At 26.5% G+C, this 24,148-nt stretch overlaps 2 protein-coding genes across 2 annotated transcripts; both read right to left on the bottom strand.

Annotated features, from left to right (window-relative positions):
* Positions 1-4,239: 4,239 nt before the first annotated feature.
* On the bottom strand, positions 4,240-6,552 carry LOC128667844 (homeobox protein Hox-A2-like). The gene is made up of 3 exons (XM_053739553.1): positions 6,345-6,552; positions 5,814-5,956; positions 4,240-4,878 (listed from the first exon to the last, which is right to left on the bottom strand). The coding sequence occupies exons 1-3, from the start codon at positions 6,550-6,552 to the stop codon at positions 4,240-4,242; spliced, it is 990 nt and encodes a 329-aa protein (XP_053595528.1).
* A 4,254-nt stretch (positions 6,553-10,806) lies between these two features.
* LOC128667843 (homeobox protein Hox-A2-like) lies at positions 10,807-13,742 on the bottom strand. Its single transcript, XM_053739552.1, has 3 exons — positions 13,535-13,742; positions 13,004-13,146; positions 10,807-12,065 (listed from the first exon to the last, which is right to left on the bottom strand). The coding sequence occupies exons 1-3, from the start codon at positions 13,740-13,742 to the stop codon at positions 11,427-11,429; spliced, it is 990 nt and encodes a 329-aa protein (XP_053595527.1). The 3' UTR covers positions 10,807-11,426.
* Between the last annotated feature and the right edge of the window lie 10,406 nt (positions 13,743-24,148).

Below are 24,148 nucleotides of genomic sequence, written 5' to 3'. Positions count from 1 at the left end.
CTTATCAATAGTCGTGTAAATAAATTCTTAAACGTTCCAATAGCCTTGTATATATACTCTGTAAAAAACCTGTATGGGTTCACGCGATCTTCATCACTTTCAAGTGGTACGAAGTTACAATAATACACCGACGCTTTTAAATGGCTTGATGCAATATACAGTTTGGTTGTTGCAGCGATTTGATTATTTACCCCATAGTATTTTTCGGAAAAAATATTTTTTTTTTAAAGTCACTTTTATTCTTTAGAACAATTCTTGAACATTGAAAATTTTTATTTCTTTGTCTTACTTATTGTGCACAAGTATACTACATATACGTATATAGTAGAGTATTTCGAAAAAAAATTATTTTTTTTCTTATGGTCTCAAAAGCTAGTGTTGAGTAAAAACAAAAAAAATCTTCCCAAAAGAGCAGCTTAAAGAATATTCATATCCTGTCATTTTTTAAAAATAAAACTATTAAAAAATTTTTTCTTAGAAAATCAAATTGAATAATTTTGTAGGAAATTAAAGTTATTTAGTCTTTTTTCTTGTTAGAATGCTTAGAAAAAAATTACGAAGATTTAAACTATATTAAATAATATAATTTTATGTTTCTATGATATTAAACTGTTTTTTGACAGAAATTTCAGTTTTTTTTTTTATTTGAGCTAATGCCATCTGTGAATTTTTTTTTTAACTTATGAAAATAATTTTCCTTACTTTCAAAACAGAACGTTTTTTTTTTTTATTTAAAAACAAAGAAAGAGAAAAAATTTTAATTTTTCAAAAAAACTATTTTTTTTTTAAATCTATACAGAAAATAAGCAAGAAACCTTTATAAAACAGCTGATTGATTATAAATAATATATAGATTCACCGTATAAAAATCTATATGCAATAAAATTCGGAAATGGTTTTTTAAAACTGTGTGTATTACATTAAGTTTTTGAATTCACTATTGTTTCAAGCTTCATAACTTTTTTTCTAATAATCGTTAGAAGAAAAGACTAAATAACTTTTTTGTAGGCAATTTAATTTTCTACAAAATTATGAACTTTGATTTTGGAAAAAAAAAAAAAAAAAAAAAACTTTATAGAAAATTGAATTCCTCACAAAAATGTCTTGAGTTGTTACGCTTGTTACGAAAATACAAAAAATATATCAAGCTTTCGAGGTATTAACTAATTTAAAACCATAGCGATTAACGTTTTTACTTTATCTGTGTCAATCAGTCGATAAAATCGACTTTCTGTAAAAAAAATTCAAATTCAAATCAGAAAAAAAAATATCATTAATTAAATACCAAAAATGAAAAACTAATAATTACACATAAAAAAATTTTCCTTGAAAAATAAAGAAATAAAATGTATATACGTACATTTTAAATGGGAAAATAAATTTTATTAGCGCCAGTTCAATTTTTAACATTTCAAGCTGATTTTTCAGGAAGATTTTTTTGAGGACCTAAGAAAACTTTTGAAACTAGGAGACCTGAAAAAAAAATTTTTTTTTTTGCCGGCGCATGAATATATATATATTACTTAAACGCATACGAAAAAATATATATGTGACATATATGTATCAATGCATTGGCTATATGGGGCATATAGAGGAAGGGGTGAGGTAGGTAAAACGAAGTACCCCAAAATTCTATAAAAAAAATTTCTACTTTTTAAACATTCCAAATTCACTTTTGTAAACATAATTGAATATTATTTTGAATATTTTTTGTTAAAGTTGTTGAAACTTTAGAGCAATGTGCCCTAATACGAAGACTTCCTGGTCAGAAAGTTGGCGTCAATTAGTTGCGATCAAGTTAGCGTCAACTTTTTCATAACTTTCATCTTTTGTAATTGTTGACTAACAGCTGATACAAACATTCTGATAAAATTGAAGGCAACTTTCCGTCAACTAATGGAATTTAAACTTTCTCAGAAATTTGGCAACCAGTTGCCGTCAACTTATGAGAATGCCAATTTATGCGGCAAACTTACCCTGATAACACGAGTTGATCGTGAAAAAGTTGGTCATTCATTCGTTTCCGACCAACTTGACAACAAGTTAATGACAACTTCAGCTTTTGCAACTTTTGGCTACAAGTTACCGCCAAATTTCTCAGAAAGTTGGCGCCAGTATGGAGCCGCAACTGGAATGCAAGTTTCTCAGGAAATTGAAAAGAAACTTACCGTCAACTTATGATTGTCAACCTTTTGCAAGCAACTTTTGCTACCAACTTTTTCAGAAAATGTATATCAACTATTGGAGGTACTAACTATTGGCGGTCAACTTAGTATCCAGTTGCGGCTGCAAGTTTCTCGTCAGTTTCTCGCCAACTTGGCTATCAGGGTAGTGGCAAGTTACTACTATAGGTTGTCGCTAGCTTGCTGCCAGCTTGGCTATCAAGGCAAAAGCTATTGAAGAACACAGAACGCCATTTGCTTTTTATTAATTATTAACTAACGATCGGTACACAGCCATTTTCAAGATATGATAAGGAGCAATAATCAGGCATGCGTTCAATAAAATATTTATTTATGATGATATCCATCAATATTTGCTAAGCCCTGCGTGAATATTTATTCTGCATCTTCTCCATATTATGACAATATAATAAAATATGAAAAAAAAATTGTCATATTTTCTTTTGCGCTGGATATTTGACCAATTAATTTTTCAAACGACTATACTTATAAAAATATAATTTTGTGAGTAAAAAATAATAGCTGCTTATCATCAGAACTGAATTCTGATTACCTGGAATGGTAAACTAATTTTATTAGGTAAATTAAATTACAAGAAAAGTGGAGTAAAACAAAAAAGGTTATTATAGAACTCGTTAGGAAAATGTGATATTCCTTCTTTTTCACCGGTCGCAAACGGAAGTAAAATATACTTAAAATACTCAAAAAAAAAAAAATCCTTAAATGATGTTTTCTTTAATTTTATTCAATATATATATATATATATATAATATCCAACTATCTTATTTGATCTGGATGAATCTAGACAGAATATAGATTTATACAGATCTAAAATATCAGATCAAATTAGATCATACATTGGATCCAAACTTTGTTTCCATCAGGATTATAAAAAAAATTTAAATAAAAATAAAAATTGAAATTTTTTCTAATGAAAAAATATTTAGATAAACGACCTCTTGTTGTCACATTTTTACTTAAATATATATTTTGAAAACTATAAAAGATTAACTAATAATTGATGATTGAATAGAAAAAAAAATAGCATATTTAAAAAGTTATAAAAATATTTTATTAAATTATTATTTCCATGAGTTATAAAAAAGCAAATACAGTGTATAAAAATGAATATAATATCATTACTAATTTTTATCAATATTCTATTATTACAAAATATATATTCGGTTTTATATATAAACATTAAATAATTTAGGATGATCTATCAATAACGTGTGATTTATGACAGTAAATTAACATTGTAATCACAATAAGTTAAATAGATTAGGAATGCTTTATACATTCGACTTACAAGTAATTTAAAAAAGTGACATAATAAATTAAAATTTTTACAATATCTATGACAAATATTTGGTATTTTCTCTTCTAACACTATAAGTTTTCAGATACAATAATAATTAATGTTACCAGATCAAAATTTAAAAAAAATAGAAAAATCTAAATACACTATAAAGCTAAGTTTGTTACAAACATATTACACGGAGCGAAAATTATAGTAACATAGTATATATAAATTATAGTAATATAGTATATATATTACGGTAATCATTCCTATAATTATGGGTATAATTTCCATATGGAATCGGAATAGTTTCTATGGAATCATGGTAATTGTTACCATGTAACTATGATATTGTTACCATAATATTATGGTAATCGTTACCGTGATATTATGGTAACGGTTACCATAATATAATGATAATAATTTCCGTACATTATGGGAATGATTACCATAATATTATGTTTACAATAGTATTATAGGAACAGTTACCATAATTTTCTCTTCGTGTATTTTAACACACATTGAATGTGTTCGGCTTTTAAGGTCATAAGTAAAACTATAGTTTTTTATTGTTTATGGCCAAATAGTATTTGGCAAGTGGACTTATATTGACTTAACGCATGGCTTTGGAGTGCATTATTTACAAAAAGTATTCATAATTTAATTGGCCGGTTGAATTAAATATCTACTTAATACTTGACATCACTTATAGAAACATCAGTCTCACTCAACAACTGTATATCTATTTAATAATCATTATACATCTAGCACAGTGCTTAAAAAATTGGATCCATTGATATCGTCGAAAAAATCAAATGATGGTTCAGATTTTGTAGAAAAACTCAAATTTTGTTCTGAAGTCTGATTTTCTCCGATTGAGTATAAGTTAAGATCACTAACACCGATTTTAGCATTTTTATAGTAGATTTCATAGTCATTACAATTCATGTCTTTATCTACAGGTTGTGAAAAATAACTACATGTGTTTTGGTTACTATTAATTACGTTCTTGGTTGAGTAGCAGCAATTGTTATCATTATTATATACGTTGGTGTTATAGTTTCCATAACTACAGCTCTCGGTGTAGTTAATATTTCCGGTTTGCTGACTCCCGCTGTATGCAGTTTGATAGTTGACGGTATTTGAAAAATAACTATTATATAATTTGGTGTTCGAGTCGATATTTTGTGGTAGATGATGATGTACTGTTGGCCTGAATCCAGCCGATGTATTCATTCTTCTGAACTTTGCATCTTCTGTGGCGATCAACTGATTACTCCTCTTTTTTACATCGTTATTTGCGGAAAATGAACTGATTTTTCCGTTATTGGTGTCTTCATTTTCCTTCTCTAATTTCTTCTGCTTCATGCGTTGATTTTGAAACCAGACTTTTATCTGTAAAATAATTATGAAATTAATAATTTTGAAATATCATATCAATGTATGGTTTTATAATAATTTGTAGACATTATTTTGTTACTAATTACGGATTTGCGGACATATTCCTATATTAGGTGTAAAGAATCATGTAAGAACCTGATTTTTTTTTTTATGTAACAAATTCTTACACCAATTAACTTTTAATTTATTCATTTATTTATTTATCAAATCAAAAATTCTATATTTTTAAATTTAAATTGATTATTGCACAGAAAAATTGTTTTCGTTTGAAATGCTATATAGTGTTATAGTAAAGCCGGACCATGTTGGCTACGTGACGAAAATTGAAATAGACACATGAAACAATTAGTACGACTATAGTAAAATTTCCAATGGCGACAGTAATTTGTGATATAATCACTGTGTATTTTACTATATATAGTAATTTTAGCAAGTGTTTATTTCGATTTCCGCCACGTGGTCAATATTGTCCGACTAAACTATAATACCATAGCATTTTAAACGAGAATAGTTTCTCCGTCTGAGATTTTATCAATATTTACAAAGATCCTGCAGTTAGCCAACAATTAACAATTTTTTTACTCTATTAAATGAATTAATTGAAAAAAAAAAAAAAAAACTAAAAATATGCACATGTAGAGAAGTATAAAAATTATAGGTGCAATTTTTGAAATATTCGTTTTTTATCGTTTATAAAAAAAAATGATTAGACGTTAGCTAACTGTAGTATCATATATAAACAAACCCCTGATACTAATTTTTGTTGGTGATATTAGATAATTTAATTTGTGAATTTAATAATTCAAATAAAATATTTCATCAGAAAATTAGCTACTTATAAATGAATTAAAAAAAAAAAACACTGTTTTTAACACATATAATGTCAATTTCGCGAATAAGTAAAAATAAAAATAGAAAAATCATCTTACCTGTCTTTCTTGGAGTCCTAGTTTAGTTGCGGTCATAATTCTTTTTGGACGACATAAGTATTTGCTCTCGGCGAATAATTGTTTCAAATAAAGAAGCTGATCGTTGGAGAATGTAAATCGTAGTCTTCTTTTTGAGTTACTACCTATAAAACAAAATGAGAATATTGTAATAATTATTTACTCACTTAATAGATAAATATTTATAAAGTTATTTTTATAAGTTGCAACGAAAGAACAAATAAATCATCAAAAATATTTACTAAAAAGCTTTTTATACTTTTTTTTTTTTATAAAATACTCTAAAAATAACACTTGATCTATATTAAATGAATTGAAACTATAGTTCACCGCAATAAAATTTCGAGAAATTAGAATATAATAAACGAGTATGAATAATAAATTGAATTTTTAAAAGTACTTTACACACTTCAAGAAAAAAAATTTGAACAACTAGCGTGATTATCAGTAATTGAAATAATAAATTTTAAGAAAAGTCAAAAAAATAATTTGCATTTATAAATGTTTAATTACCTTGTGTTTCTTCTAAATCTTCCTCCACTTTTACAATATTTCCCAGTGGATTATTAGCAAACTGGACTCCATCAGAACTGGGGGATGGAGAAAAACTTGATTCTTCTGAGACAGCTGATGGTATACTTTCTGGTGAAGATGCGTAAGTTTGGAACTCCAATGATGGATTGTGTTCATTAAATATAAAGTCGAAATCGAAAGTAGACATTTTCACTTGGTTGTTTATTAAATTGTTAGATTTAAATAAATATCGGAAGTTTCAACAGTATGTACTAAGTTAGAGCGTAGATTGCGATGCTAACTTATGGAAGTCGCTGAGGTAACTGATGTCTGAAGCCTCCAGGTACGCCAATTTATAGGCAAACGTGGCTTGTACGTCACCGAACTGTATTCTATTTTCTCTGTTTAAAATTATCTACTTCTCCCTTCTCTGCCTTGAATATCCTGTCAGCTCCCAAGTGAATGTTTCACACTTACAGTAACTGCAGACAATGTATATATATGTACCTAGGCCATGAGGGTCCCAGGATTAAAAATCTGGCGCCAATGTCTAGACAATAAGTTCAATAGATATATGAAGACTTCACACCTCTTCAATTGTCCGTTTTAAATAAATCTTCTTTGTGAAGGAAGTTTAGGATTTACACTTAAAGTATTACACTATTGTTATAAAAAAAAATTTATGACCGATGGGCTACTACATATATTCTAATGAAGTAAGGTGTGAGTGCAACCTTGAAAAGATATATTTTCATTTCATTTTTGAAATTGGTACAGTATATAATGAGCTTAGAGACAATTCGTAAAGCTATCAAACTTGAAATACGATTGATAATTTCCAGTGCTTATCAATAGTCGTGTAAATAAATTCTTAAACGTTCCAATAGCCTTGTATATATACTCTGTAAAAAACCTGTATGGGTTCACGCGATCTTCATCACTTTCAAGTGGTACGAAGTTACAATAATACACCGACGCTTTTAAATGGCTTGATGCAATATACAGTTTGGTTGTTGCAGCGATTTGATTATTTACCCCATAGTATTTTTCGGAAAAAATATTTTTTTTTTAAAGTCACTTTTATTCTTTAGAACAATTCTTGAACATTGAAAATTTTTATTTCTTTGTCTTACTTATTGTGCACAAGTATACTACATATACGTATATAGTAGAGTATTTCGAAAAAAAATTATTTTTTTTCTTATGGTCTCAAAAGCTAGTGTTGAGTAAAAACAAAAAAAATCTTCCCAAAAGAGCAGCTTAAAGAATATTCATATCCTGTCATTTTTTAAAAATAAAACTATTAAAAAATTTTTTCTTAGAAAATCAAATTGAATAATTTTGTAGGAAATTAAAGTTATTTAGTCTTTTTTCTTGTTAGAATGCTTAGAAAAAAATTACGAAGATTTAAACTATATTAAATAATATAATTTTATGTTTCTATGATATTAAACTGTTTTTTGACAGAAATTTCAGTTTTTTTTTTATTTGAGCTAATGCCATCTGTGAATTTTTTTTTTAACTTATGAAAATAATTTTCCTTACTTTCAAAACAGAACGTTTTTTTTTTTTATTTAAAAACAAAGAAAGAGAAAAAATTTTAATTTTTCAAAAAAACTATTTTTTTTTTAAATCTATACAGAAAATAAGCAAGAAACCTTTATAAAACAGCTGATTGATTATAAATAATATATAGATTCACCGTATAAAAATCTATATGCAATAAAATTCGGAAATGGTTTTTTAAAACTGTGTGTATTACATTAAGTTTTTGAATTCACTATTGTTTCAAGCTTCATAACTTTTTTTCTAATAATCGTTAGAAGAAAAGACTAAATAACTTTTTTGTAGGCAATTTAATTTTCTACAAAATTATGAACTTTGATTTTGGAAAAAAAAAAAAAAAAAAAAAACTTTATAGAAAATTGAATTCCTCACAAAAATGTCTTGAGTTGTTACGCTTGTTACGAAAATACAAAAAATATATCAAGCTTTCGAGGTATTAACTAATTTAAAACCATAGCGATTAACGTTTTTACTTTATCTGTGTCAATCAGTCGATAAAATCGACTTTCTGTAAAAAAAATTCAAATTCAAATCAGAAAAAAAAATATCATTAATTAAATACCAAAAATGAAAAACTAATAATTACACATAAAAAAATTTTCCTTGAAAAATAAAGAAATAAAATGTATATACGTACATTTTAAATGGGAAAATAAATTTTATTAGCGCCAGTTCAATTTTTAACATTTCAAGCTGATTTTTCAGGAAGATTTTTTTGAGGACCTAAGAAAACTTTTGAAACTAGGAGACCTGAAAAAAAAATTTTTTTTTTTGCCGGCGCATGAATATATATATATTACTTAAACGCATACGAAAAAATATATATGTGACATATATGTATCAATGCATTGGCTATATGGGGCATATAGAGGAAGGGGTGAGGTAGGTAAAACGAAGTACCCCAAAATTCTATAAAAAAAATTTCTACTTTTTAAACATTCCAAATTCACTTTTGTAAACATAATTGAATATTATTTTGAATATTTTTTGTTAAAGTTGTTGAAACTTTAGAGCAATGTGCCCTAATACGAAGACTTCCTGGTCAGAAAGTTGGCGTCAATTAGTTGCGATCAAGTTAGCGTCAACTTTTTCATAACTTTCATCTTTTGTAATTGTTGACTAACAGCTGATACAAACATTCTGATAAAATTGAAGGCAACTTTCCGTCAACTAATGGAATTTAAACTTTCTCAGAAATTTGGCAACCAGTTGCCGTCAACTTATGAGAATGCCAATTTATGCGGCAAACTTACCCTGATAACACGAGTTGATCGTGAAAAAGTTGGTCATTCATTCGTTTCCGACCAACTTGACAACAAGTTAATGACAACTTCAGCTTTTGCAACTTTTGGCTACAAGTTACCGCCAAATTTCTCAGAAAGTTGGCGCCAGTATGGAGCCGCAACTGGAATGCAAGTTTCTCAGGAAATTGAAAAGAAACTTACCGTCAACTTATGATTGTCAACCTTTTGCAAGCAACTTTTGCTACCAACTTTTTCAGAAAATGTATATCAACTATTGGAGGTACTAACTATTGGCGGTCAACTTAGTATCCAGTTGCGGCTGCAAGTTTCTCGTCAGTTTCTCGCCAACTTGGCTATCAGGGTAGTGGCAAGTTACTACTATAGGTTGTCGCTAGCTTGCTGCCAGCTTGGCTATCAAGGCAAAAGCTATTGAAGAACACAGAACGCCATTTGCTTTTTATTAATTATTAACTAACGATCGGTACACAGCCATTTTCAAGATATGATAAGGAGCAATAATCAGGCATGCGTTCAATAAAATATTTATTTATGATGATATCCATCAATATTTGCTAAGCCCTGCGTGAATATTTATTCTGCATCTTCTCCATATTATGACAATATAATAAAATATGAAAAAAAAATTGTCATATTTTCTTTTGCGCTGGATATTTGACCAATTAATTTTTCAAACGACTATACTTATAAAAATATAATTTTGTGAGTAAAAAATAATAGCTGCTTATCATCAGAACTGAATTCTGATTACCTGGAATGGTAAACTAATTTTATTAGGTAAATTAGATTACAAGAAAAGTGGAGTAAAACAAAAAAGGTTATTATAGAACTCGTTAGGAAAATGTGATATTCCTTCTTTTTCACCGGTCGCAAACGGAAGTAAAATATACTTAAAATACTCAAAAAAAAAAAAATCCTTAAATGATGTTTTCTTTAATTTTATTCAATATATATATATATATATATAATATCCAACTATCTTATTTGATCTGGATGAATCTAGACAGAATATAGATTTATACAGATCTAAAATATCAGATCAAATTAGATCATACATTGGATCCAAACTTTGTTTCCATCAGGATTATAAAAAAAATTTAAATAAAAATAAAAATTGAAATTTTTTCTAATGAAAAAATATTTAGATAAACGACCTCTTGTTGTCACATTTTTACTTAAATATATATTTTGAAAACTATAAAAGATTAACTAATAATTGATGATTGAATAGAAAAAAAAATAGCATATTTAAAAAGTTATAAAAATATTTTATTAAATTATTATTTCCATGAGTTATAAAAAAGCAAATACAGTGTATAAAAATGAATATAATATCATTACTAATTTTTATCAATATTCTATTATTACAAAATATATATTCGGTTTTATATATAAACATTAAATAATTTAGGATGATCTATCAATAACGTGTGATTTATGACAGTAAATTAACATTGTAATCACAATAAGTTAAATAGATTAGGAATGCTTTATACATTCGACTTACAAGTAATTTAAAAAAGTGACATAATAAATTAAAATTTTTACAATATCTATGACAAATATTTGGTATTTTCTCTTCTAACACTATAAGTTTTCAGATACAATAATAATTAATGTTACCAGATCAAAATTTAAAAAAAATAGAAAAATCTAAATACACTATAAAGCTAAGTTTGTTACAAACATATTACACGGAGCGAAAATTATAGTAACATAGTATATATAAATTATAGTAATATAGTATATATATTACGGTAATCATTCCTATAATTATGGGTATAATTTCCATATGGAATCGGAATAGTTTCTATGGAATCATGGTAATTGTTACCATGTAACTATGATATTGTTACCATAATATTATGGTAATCGTTACCGTGATATTATGGTAACGGTTACCATAATATAATGATAATAATTTCCGTACATTATGGGAATGATTACCATAATATTATGTTTACAATAGTATTATAGGAACAGTTACCATAATTTTCTCTTCGTGTATTTTAACACACATTGAATGTGTTCGGCTTTTAAGGTCATAAGTAAAACTATAGTTTTTTATTGTTTATGGCCAAATAGTATTTGGCAAGTGGACTTATATTGACTTAACGCATGGCTTTGGAGTGCATTATTTACAAAAAGTATTCATAATTTAATTGGCCGGTTGAATTAAATATCTACTTAATACTTGACATCACTTATAGAAACATCAGTCTCACTCAACAACTGTATATCTATTTAATAATCATTATACATCTAGCACAGTGCTTAAAAAATTGGATCCATTGATATCGTCGAAAAAATCAAATGATGGTTCAGATTTTGTAGAAAAACTCAAATTTTGTTCTGAAGTCTGATTTTCTCCGATTGAGTATAAGTTAAGATCACTAACACCGATTTTAGCATTTTTATAGTAGATTTCATAGTCATTACAATTCATGTCTTTATCTACAGGTTGTGAAAAATAACTACATGTGTTTTGGTTACTATTAATTACGTTCTTGGTTGAGTAGCAGCAATTGTTATCATTATTATATACGTTGGTGTTATAGTTTCCATAACTACAGCTCTCGGTGTAGTTAATATTTCCGGTTTGCTGACTCCCGCTGTATGCAGTTTGATAGTTGACGGTATTTGAAAAATAACTATTATATAATTTGGTGTTCGAGTCGATATTTTGTGGTAGATGATGATGTACTGTTGGCCTGAATCCAGCCGATGTATTCATTCTTCTGAACTTTGCATCTTCTGTGGCGATCAACTGATTACTCCTCTTTTTTACATCGTTATTTGCGGAAAATGAACTGATTTTTCCGTTATTGGTGTCTTCATTTTCCTTCTCTAATTTCTTCTGCTTCATGCGTTGATTTTGAAACCAGACTTTTATCTGTAAAATAATTATGAAATTAATAATTTTGAAATATCATATCAATGTATGGTTTTATAATAATTTGTAGACATTATTTTGTTACTAATTACGGATTTGCGGACATATTCCTATATTAGGTGTAAAGAATCATGTAAGAACCTGATTTTTTTTTTTATGTAACAAATTCTTACACCAATTAACTTTTAATTTATTCATTTATTTATTTATCAAATCAAAAATTCTATATTTTTAAATTTAAATTGATTATTGCACAGAAAAATTGTTTTCGTTTGAAATGCTATATAGTGTTATAGTAAAGCCGGACCATGTTGGCTACGTGACGAAAATTGAAATAGACACATGAAACAATTAGTACGACTATAGTAAAATTTCCAATGGCGACAGTAATTTGTGATATAATCACTGTGTATTTTACTATATATAGTAATTTTAGCAAGTGTTTATTTCGATTTCCGCCACGTGGTCAATATTGTCCGACTAAACTATAATACCATAGCATTTTAAACGAGAATAGTTTCTCCGTCTGAGATTTTATCAATATTTACAAAGATCCTGCAGTTAGCCAACAATTAACAATTTTTTTACTCTATTAAATGAATTAATTGAAAAAAAAAAAAAAAAAAAAACTAAAAATATGCACATGTAGAGAAGTATAAAAATTATAGGTGCAATTTTTGAAATATTCGTTTTTTATCGTTTATAAAAAAAAATGATTAGACGTTAGCTAACTGTAGTATCATATATAAACAAACCCCTGATACTAATTTTTGTTGGTGATATTAGATAATTTAATTTGTGAATTTAATAATTCAAATAAAATATTTCATCAGAAAATTAGCTACTTATAAATGAATTAAAAAAAAAAACACTGTTTTTAACACATATAATGTCAATTTCGCGAATAAGTAAAAATAAAAATAGAAAAATCATCTTACCTGTCTTTCTTGGAGTCCTAGTTTAGTTGCGGTCATAATTCTTTTTGGACGACATAAGTATTTGCTCTCGGCGAATAATTGTTTCAAATAAAGAAGCTGATCGTTGGAGAATGTAGTTCGTAGTCTTCTTTTTGAGTTACTACCTATAAAACAAAATGAGAATATTGTAATAATTATTTACTCACTTAATAGATAAATATTTATAAAGTTATTTTTATAAGTTGCAACGAAAGAACAAATAAATCATCAAAAATATTTACTAAAAAGCTTTTTATACTTTTTTTTTTTTATAAAATACTCTAAAAATAACACTTGATCTATATTAAATGAATTGAAACTATAGTTCACCGCAATAAAATTTCGAGAAGTTAGAATATAATAAACGAGTATGAATAATAAATTAAATTTTTAAAAGTACTTTACACACTTCAAGAAAAAAAATTTGAACAACTAGCGTGATTATCAGTAATTGAAATAATAAATTTTAAGAAAAGTCAAAAAAATAATTTGCATTTATAAATGTTTAATTACCTTGTGTTTCTTCTAAATCTTCCTCCACTTTTACAATATTTCCCAGTGGATTATTAGCAAACTGGACTTCATCAGAACTGGGGGATGGAGAAAAACTTGATTCTTTTGAGACAGCTGATGGTATACTTTCTGGTGAAGATGCGTAAGTTTGGAACTCCAATGATGGATTGTGTTCATTAAATATAAAGTCGAAATCGAAAGTAGACATTTTCACTTGGTTGTTTATTAAATTGTTAGATTTAAATAAATATCGGAAGTTTCAACAGTATGTACTAAGTTAGAGCGTAGATTGCGATGCTAACTTATGGAAGTCGCTGAGGTAACTGATGTCTGAAGCCTCCAGGTACGCCAATTTATAGGCAAACGTGGCTTGTACGTCACCGAACTGTATTCTATTTTCTCTGTTTAAAATTATCTACTTCTCCCTTCTCTGCCTTGAATATCCTGTCAGCTCCCAAGTAAATGTTTCACACTTACAGTAACTGCAGACAATGTATATATATGTACCTAGGCCATGAGGGTCCCAGGATTAAAAATCTGGCGCCAATGTCTAGACAATAAGTTCAATAGATATATGAAGACTTCACACCTCTTCAATTGTCCGTTTTAAATAAATCTTCTTTGTAAAGGAAGTTTAGGATTTACACTTAAAGTATTACACTATTGTTATAAAAAAAAATTTATGAACGATGGGCTACTACATATATTCTAATGAAGTAAGGTGTGAGTGCAACCTTGAAAAGATATATTTTCATTTTATTTTTGAAATTGGTACAGTATATAATGAGCTTAGAGACAATTCGTAAAGCTATCAAACTTGAAATACGATTGACAATTTCCAGTGCTTATCAATAGTCGTGTAAATAAATCCTTAAACGTTCCAATAGCCTTGTATATATACTCTGTAAAAAACCTGTATGGGTCCACGCGATCTTCATCACTTTCAAGTGGTACGAAGTTACAATAATACACCGACGCTTTTAAATGGCTTGATGCAATATACAGTTTGGTTGTTGCAGCGATTTGATTATTTACCCCATAGTATTTTTCGGAAAAAATATTTTTTTTTTAAAGTCACTTTTATTCTTTAGAACAATTCTTGAACATTGGAAATTTTTATTTCGTTGTCTTACTTATTGTGCACAAGTATACTACATATACGTATATAGTAGAGTATTTCGAAAAAAAATTATTTTTTTTCTTATGGTCTCAAAAGCTAGTGTTGAGTAAAAACAAAAAAAATCTTCCCAAAAGAGCAGCTTAAAGAATATTCATATCCTGTCATTTTTTAAAAATAAAACTATTAAAAAATTTTTTTTTTCGAAAATCAAATTGAATAATTTTGTAGGAAATTAAAGTTATTTAGTCTTTTTTCTTGTTAGAATGCTTAGAAAAAAATTACGAAGATTTAAACTATATTAAATAATATAATTTTATGTTTCTATGATATTAAACTGTTTTTTGACAGAAATTTCAGTTTTTTTTTTTATTTGAGCTAATGCCATCTGTGAATTTTTTTTTTAACTTATGAAAATAATTTTCCTTACTTTCAAAACAGAACGTTTTTTTTTTTTATTTAAAAACAAAGAAAGAGAAAAAATTTTAATTTTTCAAAAAAACTATTTTTTTTTTAAATCTATACAGAAAATAAGCAAGAAACCTTTATAAAACAGCTGATTGATTATAAATAATATATAGATTCACCGTATAAAAATCTATATGCAATAAAATTCGGAAATGGTTTTTTAAAACTGTGTGTATTACATTAAGTTTTTGAATTCACTATTGTTTCAAGCTCCATAACTTCTTTTTCTAATAATCGTTAGAAGAAAAGACTAAATAACTTTTTTGTAGGCAATTTAATTTTCTACAAAATTATGAACTTTGATTTTGGAAAAAAAAAAAAAAAAAACTTTATAGAAAATTTAATTCCTCACAAAAATGTCTTGAGTTGTTACGCTTGTTACGAAAATACAAAAAATATATCAAGCTTTCAAGGTATTAACTAATTTAAAACCATAGCGATTAACGTTTTTACTTTATCTGTGTCAATCAGTCGATAAAATCGACTTTCTGTAAAAAAAATTCAAATTCAAATCAGAAAAAAAAATATCATTAATTAAATACCAAAAATGAAAAACTAATAATTACACATAAAAAAATTTTCCTTGAAAAATAAAGAAATAAAATGTATATACGTACATTTTAAATGGGAAAATAAATTTTATTAGCGCCAGTTCAATTTTTAACATTTCAAGCTGATTTTTCAGGAAGATTTTTTTGAGGACCTAAGAAAACTTTTGAAACTAGGAGACCTGAAAAAAAAATTTTTTTTTTTTGCCGGCGCATGAATATATATATTACTTAAACGCATACGAAAAAATATATATGTGACATATATGTATCAATGCATTGGCTATATGGGGCATATAGAGGAAGGGGCGAGGTAGGTCAAACGGAGTACCCCAAAATTCTATAAAAAAAATTTTTCCTTTTTAAACATTCCAAATTCACTTTTGTAAACATAATTGAATATTATTTTGAATATTTTTTGTTAAAGTTTTTCAAAAATTGAATTTCAGTCCAAAAATGTTGATGGCTTTTGATTTATGATAAAAACCAGTAAAATTTTTTTTTCTTTTTTTGCATCCAATAATTGTGTGAAATGTAATGTTTCTTTATGTAAATTGCTTACACGAAAATTTAATTTGATCAATTTTATTTAATATGTAGAATTTTTTTTTTCGCATTTTTTAGGGGATACTCCATTTTTTCCGCCAAAGTGAAAAAAAATCTACATTACTGTTTCAAAAAAGGATTAAGTTTCACGATTGCACATATAATTACTATTCGTTTAAGGCAACACGTGATTCATACGAAAAAAAAAAAACGTCGAGATAAATAAATATTTTGGAAGTTGTCAAGATTTTTTGAACATATAACCGCTAATTACAGTTTGGTACTTAAAAAAAAATTCAAACACGAAAATTAGAAAAATAGATAAACATAATTGTGACTATAAAAATCTTAAGAAGAACATAACATTCATAATTTAATGAATATTACGGTTATCCATTTACTTATTTTAATCATATGAACAGAACTCGTTGTGACCTGATTGAGAGATAGAAAATTCAAATGCTTCTAGAGAAAGGAGAATTATTAATGCTTTTGACAAATGTTATCTCATAAATTCATGTAATTTCTCTAGACAACGAAGTGTGAAGCTTTGAAATTTAGTACTTATATTATTTTCGGATACTTAATATACGAACAATAGATAGGTAAGTCTATAGCAATAAGGTGTCTCGACGTTACGGCTTCTAGTTGAAATCCTATTTACTCTGAAGCCCAAACCTTAGTGGTTGTAAAACTTAGTGTCTCTCCCAAAGCTTAAGTGTGAATTCCCAGCAGGGTGCAACATAAGGATCGGTAACCAAAATTACACGTATCGACCATTGAATGATTTATGTATATTTATCTTTGAGGCGCCATAGTATTTTGTCTAATTTCCACGTCTTCGATTTAAGAACGGTCGCTTTCGAAATATTCAACTCATTGTCTATATCCGCCTTATTGTTTTACTGGCGACAGAAAATGATTCTACTTGATAATTATTTCGTAACTTTTTTTGTTGACTACGTATATTTCTAGTTATCTTTCCTAATTAGTTGGAAATTTTCAAAACTTGATAATATTTACATTTTTTTATCTCTTCCTATATGAATTATTATTTTTTTTTATCTAGTATATAGATTTATAGTAAAAAATGCTGTGGTCTAAACAACAACAATAGTGGTAATAGATTAATTGATAAATTTTAGAAAGAGATAAAGGATAATGTAAGCATAAAATTAGTACTGCTTCCGACTTAATAAATAAAATTTACGATCGTTAAATGAATCATGTGATCCTTGAATGAATCATCAATCATGGATATATATTTTGATGAGTATGAAGAACTTCCATGCTATATTTCTATCTGTACTCTCTTTATTGTTGTAAATATCGACGATAAGAATACATTTACGTACTTTTTATACTATAGGATTCATATAATATTTTTTGATGAATGTGTATGAATGCATGTATAGGGGGTGAAGGGGGTACTTAAGGAAATACTAAGTTTTCGAGGATTAAAATATACTAAATCTTTTTATATTTATTGACATTCAAGGTAAATAGACAAAATTCTTAGCTGCCGTTATAAAATAAAATTTTATTTTTGGCAGGCAAAATCAAGTACCCTTCAAAAAAATTAAAAAAAAAAAAAAAATTCTGAAAGTTTATCAAAGTTCATTAAATTAAATTTTTTAATGTAACATACATGAAGAAAAATTACATTCCACATCAGTGGTGAATACGAAGACAGACGACATTTTTTTTCTTTGTGGGCCAGAGAGGCTTCCCTCCAAAAAATGATGAATATTTTTTTTTAATTGTTTTCGTCATGAAGAATGTTTTTCTTTGTCTTGACAACTATTTTTCGTTTTATAAGACTCAAACAAAATTTTTTTTGCGTGTCATGAATCGTTCCCCCTCGATTAGCTTAATTACTTATTGTTATTCAATAAAAAAATCACTTCTATATTTTTTATTTGTCATTCTTTTGAATCCAAAAACGTGTTTTTTTATTTTTCAGATTACAAATTATTTTGCATTATTTCAAAAATATGATCAATTAAAAGATAAAATATTATTTTCGAATATTTTTAATGGCCAAATTTGCCCTAGCTAAAGAAAATCAGCCAAAAAATGGAATAATATATTAACTTTTTTTTAATTTTACAATAAAAATATGAAGGAATCATTTTTTCAGAATTTTCGGGTGGTCTATTTTGCCCCAGGTGACATGCGTAGAAGTAAAAATGCGCGAATATATAGGAATAGTAATTAGACAAAAAAAAATTTTTTATTTTAATTTTGGAGGTACCCCGTTCTGCCTACCCCCTTTTGCCCCCTCCCCTCCCTCATGTGTATTTGATGTAAAATTTTATGGTGTATAAAAATTAAAAATATAACTAAAAATAAAAATTTTTGCACCAATCCGGGCTCTTAATAATGATATTAAGGTTTGCCTCAATCCATTTTTTTATTTTCCATTTAAATAACACGGAAAAAAATTTTTTTTTTTTTTTTTAGAATTTTCTAGCTCACAAACTAATCAACGAGTTTTCATGCACGATATATTTTTTTATAGGAAATTGAACGCTCGACAAAGAGAGTCTCCTATCATTTTTTAATAAATCCTACCGTTTAAAAGTTATTTAAGCCTTAAGTCAAATTTATAGTAAATTTTGAGATTTTTTTACTTTTCCAGCGAAACTATCAGTCTTATCAAAAAATCTCATAAGAACTTTTTGTAGATAATTTTATTCCTTACAAATTATTATGAATAAAGTTTTTCGAAATTCTACATTGTTCACAAGTTATTCTCATTTCAATGTTAAGCTCTTAAAAAAATAGATTTCTGATTGATTTTAAGAGCTTGACATTTAAATGAAAATAACTTGTCAACAATGCGGAATTTCGAAAAACTTTATTTATGATAATTTGTAAGAAATAAAATTATCTACAAAAAGTTCTCATGACATTTTTTGATAAGACTGATAGTTTCGCCGGAAAAGTAAAAAAATCTCAAAATTTACTATAGATTTGACTTAAGGCTTAAATAACTTTTAAACGGTAGGATTTATTAAAAAATGATAGGAGACTTTTTTTGTCGAGCGTTAAATTTCCTACAAAAAAAATATATCGTGCATATAAATTCGTTGATTAGTTTGTGAGCTGGAAAATTCTTAAAAAAAAAAAAAATTTTTTTTTCCGTGTTATTTAAATGGAAAATAAAAAAATGGATTGATGCAAACCTTAATATCATTATTAAGAGCCCGGGTTAGTGCCAAAATTTTAATTTTTTATTATACTTTCAATTTTTGTACACCATAAAATAAAAAATTATTGGTTTTTTTAAAACACTCTAATATATATATATATATATATATATGCTTGTGTACACCTACAGTTTTTCAGGTATAGTGACCATTAGTTCAAACGACAAAATTTACAGTACCTCAATATTCAAGAAAATGCGGCCAGGATTTAATCGGATTATTTTTGAAAAATAAAGTAGGTATTGACTGTCCGTACAGTGCTTATTTACAACATGCTTAATACCGATTTTGAATAGCTGAAAAGATTTCGACGTGTCAGTATGGCGACAATTTCTAACAACTTTACAATATCTGAGACGTATTGTTTAAATGAATTTTCCTAGCAACATATTAGATAATTTAGTAGTAAATAAATTTTTATTGTGTGTAGAAATCAAATCTGTAGAATAAATAATGAATTATTTAATTACTATAAAATAATTTATAATACAAGTAATTATTTTCTTAAAACTGCTCCATAAGTCCATACAGAGGGATAGTGATAATTGTAAAAGAAACTTTTGAATTTATAGTAGTTCTATTGAATATTAAATGATAATAAATCTACTCTAACAAATTATTTTTTAAATTAAATATTTTATTGACATTATATATGAATTGTATTTTCTAGTACGACCATGATATCGGGAGTAATGTAATCGTATAGGGGAGGTTGGGGCAAGACGGCTTATCTAAGCAGCTAATTATTTAATGTAGTTTTTAAGCATCGGGTATGTATGTTGTTTTGATCTACAGAACTAATCCGTCATAATGATTCACCTTATAAAAAAAACTTATAAAAAAATATATTTTAAAAATATATAAACAATATATAAATATATGGGAAATATGTATAAAAAATTAATTTTGAGTAGTTAACTTTTCACGGATTTTTGTATACATGTGATATACTTGGAATATATTAAAGTTATGTATATCTTAGATTACATAAAAAATATGACTATGGAAGTATAAAAATTATTTATAAGAAATTTATTTTTTATAAAAATTTTACATCTTTTTATTTAAGTTGTTGGTTTAAATAAAGGACATATGTTTATTTATATATTTATTCAATAATTATATATATATGTATATATATATATTTTTAAAATATATAAACTACATACGAAAATCAGCCAAAAGTTAAGTATTTAAAATAAATTTTTCATACATATTTGTATATTATTCATGTATTGTTAATATATTTTTTTACATGGAAAATACATTTTTTTTTATATTTTAACATATATCTTTTAATAAATTTTTTTCATAGGGATCCACAATTTAAAAAAGAAATTTTTTTCCGGGAAACGATGAACCACTTCCAAGAAATGATAAAAAAAAAAAAAATTGAATTTTTTTTCTTTGTTTTCTTTTCCAAATGTAACTGCAGCCTTTAATTTCACTTGTATTGTATGAATTACCAGTAACTTATATGTGTGTGACAAAAAAAAAAGTCTGTTTCGGAAAAATAAGTCATATTCGCCAATATCATTTTAAAAAAATCTTATTTGAAATTTTTTTTTTTTCATCCAAAAAAAAAAAAAAAAATTATTCAATTGCTTGAAACTTACGATATTACTCATTTTTTCTCAAATATAATCTATTTTTTTCTAATTTTAATGTTGATAAATATTTTTTTTTCAACCAAGTTATTTTTATTAAAGCAGAAATCGGAAATTTTTTCGGTAAATTCGAATCAACGACTTATGAAAAAAATTATGATAGAAAAAAAATTTTCAGTCAATTTAATATTTTGCTTTCAAATAGTCACCATATTTATTTATTATTTTTTTTTTTTTGATAAAAATGTAGGGGAAGAATGGCGAAATAAGCCTGTGGGGGCCAAATGGACTTCCTAAAATTTTGAGTGCCTCGAATGATTTGGGGGTGAAATGGATCCCCAACCGTTTAGAGGCCCATTTTGCTTCCCCCCTTTTCTCCTACAGTATTTGATATTGTTTTATTTAAAAATTTTAAATATCTGTTCTGGAAAATTTTTTTCTATTATCAATAAATTTAAAATAGCATTATAATAAAGTTATCCATATGAAAATAATATATTAAGTCAAAATATATGATAAATTTTAAAAAATATTTGTGGCCAATTGAACTATATTTTATGATATATTTTTTTTAAATTAAACAATATAAACCTCATCATTTACAAGTCCGTATATATTTAACATACATAAAATAAATATTTCTATCATATACGGAAAATAAATAAAGATATATATATATATATATATACATACATATTTATTTTTAAAATACATAAACTACATACGAAAATCGGCCAAGAAATAAGTATTTAAAAGACATTTTTCATGCATATTTGTATATTTTTCATGTATTGTTAATATATTTTCATACATAGAAAATATATTTATTTTATATTTTAACATATATCTTTTAATGAATTTTTTTCATAGGGATCTACAATTTAAAAAAGAAATTTTTCTCCGGGAAACGATGAACCACTTCCAAGAAATGATCAAAAAAAAAAAAATTGAATTTTTTTTCTTTGTTTTCTTTTCAAAATGTAACTGCAGCGTTTAATTTCACTTGTATTGTATGAATTACTAGTAACTTATATGTGTGTGACAAAAAAAAGTCTGTTTCGAAGAAATAAGTCATATTCGCCAATATCATTTTAAAAAAATCTTATTAGAAATTTTTTTTTTTTTCATCCAAAAAAAAAAAAAGAAAAAAATTATTTAATTGCTTGAAACTTACGATATTATTCATTTTTTCTCAAATATAATCTATTTTTTTCTAATTTTAATGTTGATAAATTTCTTTTTTTCAACCAAGTTATTTTTATTAAAGCAGAAATCGGAAATTTTTTCGGTAAATTCGAAACAACGACTTATGAAAAAAATAATGATAGAAAAAATGTGCCCTAATACCAAGACTTCCTGGTCAGAAAGTTGGCGTCAACTTTTTCATAACTTTCATCTTTTGTAATTGTTGACTAACAGCTGATACAAACATTCTGATAAAATTGAAGGCAACTTTCCGTCAACTAATGGAATTTAAACTTTCTCAGAAATTTGGCAACCAGTTGCCGTCAACTTATGAGAATGCCAATTTATGTGGCAAACTTACCCTGATAACACGAGTTGATCGTGAAAAAGTTGGTCATTCATTCGTTTCCGACCAACTTGACAACAAGTTAATGACAACTTCAGCTTTTGCAACTTTTGGCTACAAGTTACCGCCAAATTTCTCAGAAAGTTGGCGCCAGTATGGAGCCGCAACTGGAATGCAAGTTTCTGAGGAAATTGAAAAGAAACTTACCGTCAACTTATGATTGTCAACCTTTTGCAAGCAACTTTTGCTACCAACTTTTTCAGAAAATGTATATCAACTATTGGAGGTACTAACTATTGGCGGTCAACTTAGTATCCAGTTGCGGCTGCAAGTTTCTCGTCAGTTTCTCGCCAACTTGGCTATCAGGGTAGTGGCAAGTTACTACTATAGGTTGTCGCTAGCTAGCTGCCAGCTTGGCTATCAAGGCAAAAGCTATTGAAGAACACAGAACGCCATTTGCTTTTTATTAATTATTAACTAACGATCGGTACACAGCCATTTTCAAGATATGATAAGGAGCAATAATCAGGCATGCGTTCAATAAAATATTTATTTATGATGATATCCATCAATATTTGCTAAGCCCTGCGTGAATATTTATTCTGCATCTTCTCCATATTATGACAATATAATAAAATATGAAAAAAAAATTGTCATATTTTCTTTTGCGCTGGATATTTGACCAATTAATTTTTCAAACGACTATACTTATAAAAATATAATTTTGTGAGTAAAAAATAATAGCTGCTTATCATCAGAACTGAATTCTGATTACCTGGAATGGTAAACTAATTTTATTAGGTAAATTAAATTACAAGAAAAGTGGAGTAAAACAAAAAAGGTTATTATAGAACTCGTTAGGAAAATGTAATATTCCTTCTTTTTCACCGGTCGCAAACGGAAGTAAAATATACTTAAAATACTCAAAAAAAAAAAAATCCTTAAATGATGTTTTCTTTGATTTTATTCAATATATATATATATATATATATATATATATATATATATATATATATATATATATATATATATATATATATATATATATAATATCCAACTATCTTATTTGATCTGGATGAATCTAGACGGAATATAGATTTATACAGATCTAAAATATCAGATCAAATTAGATCATACATTGGATCCAAACTTTGTTTCCATCAGGATTATAAAAAAAATTTAAATAAAAATAAAAATTGAAATTTTTTCTAATGAAAAAATATTTAGATAAACGACCTCTTGTTGTCACATTTTTACTTAAATATATATTTTGGAAACTATAAAAGATTAACTAATAATTGATGATTGAATAGAAAAAAAAATAGCATATTTAAAAAGTTATAAAAATATTTTATTAAATTATTATTTCCATGAGTTATAAAAAAGCAAATACAGTGTATAAAAATGAATATAATATCATCACTAATTTTTATCAAAATTCTATTATTACAAAATATATATTCGGTTTTATATATAAACATTAAATAATTTAGGATGATCTATCAATAACGTGTGATTTATGACAGTAAATTAACATTGTAATCACAATAAGTTAAATAGATTAGGAATGCTTTATACATTCGAC

This window comes from Microplitis demolitor, chromosome 5, assembly GCF_026212275.2.
Source record: "Microplitis demolitor isolate Queensland-Clemson2020A chromosome 5, iyMicDemo2.1a, whole genome shotgun sequence".
In the NCBI taxonomy this organism is placed as follows: Eukaryota; Metazoa; Arthropoda; class Insecta; order Hymenoptera; family Braconidae; genus Microplitis; species Microplitis demolitor.
Note: the sequence above shows the minus strand (reverse complement) of the source record. Positions and strands in the feature narration are given on the sequence as shown.

Excerpts from the sequence above, each read along its gene's own strand:
- LOC128667844 (XM_053739553.1), bottom strand. The coding sequence starts at position 6,552 with ATGTCTACTTTCGATTTCGACTTTATATTTAATGAACACAATCCATCA. Across the intron at positions 5,957-6,344 it reads AGATTTAGAAGAAACACAAG|GTAGTAACTCAAAAAGAAGA; the intron begins GTAATTAAACAT and ends TTTGTTTTATAG. Across the intron at positions 4,879-5,813 it reads TAGGACTCCAAGAAAGACAG|ATAAAAGTCTGGTTTCAAAA; the intron begins GTAAGATGATTT and ends ATTATTTTACAG.
- LOC128667843 (XM_053739552.1), bottom strand. The coding sequence starts at position 13,742 with ATGTCTACTTTCGATTTCGACTTTATATTTAATGAACACAATCCATCA. Across the intron at positions 13,147-13,534 it reads AGATTTAGAAGAAACACAAG|GTAGTAACTCAAAAAGAAGA; the intron begins GTAATTAAACAT and ends TTTGTTTTATAG. Across the intron at positions 12,066-13,003 it reads TAGGACTCCAAGAAAGACAG|ATAAAAGTCTGGTTTCAAAA; the intron begins GTAAGATGATTT and ends ATTATTTTACAG.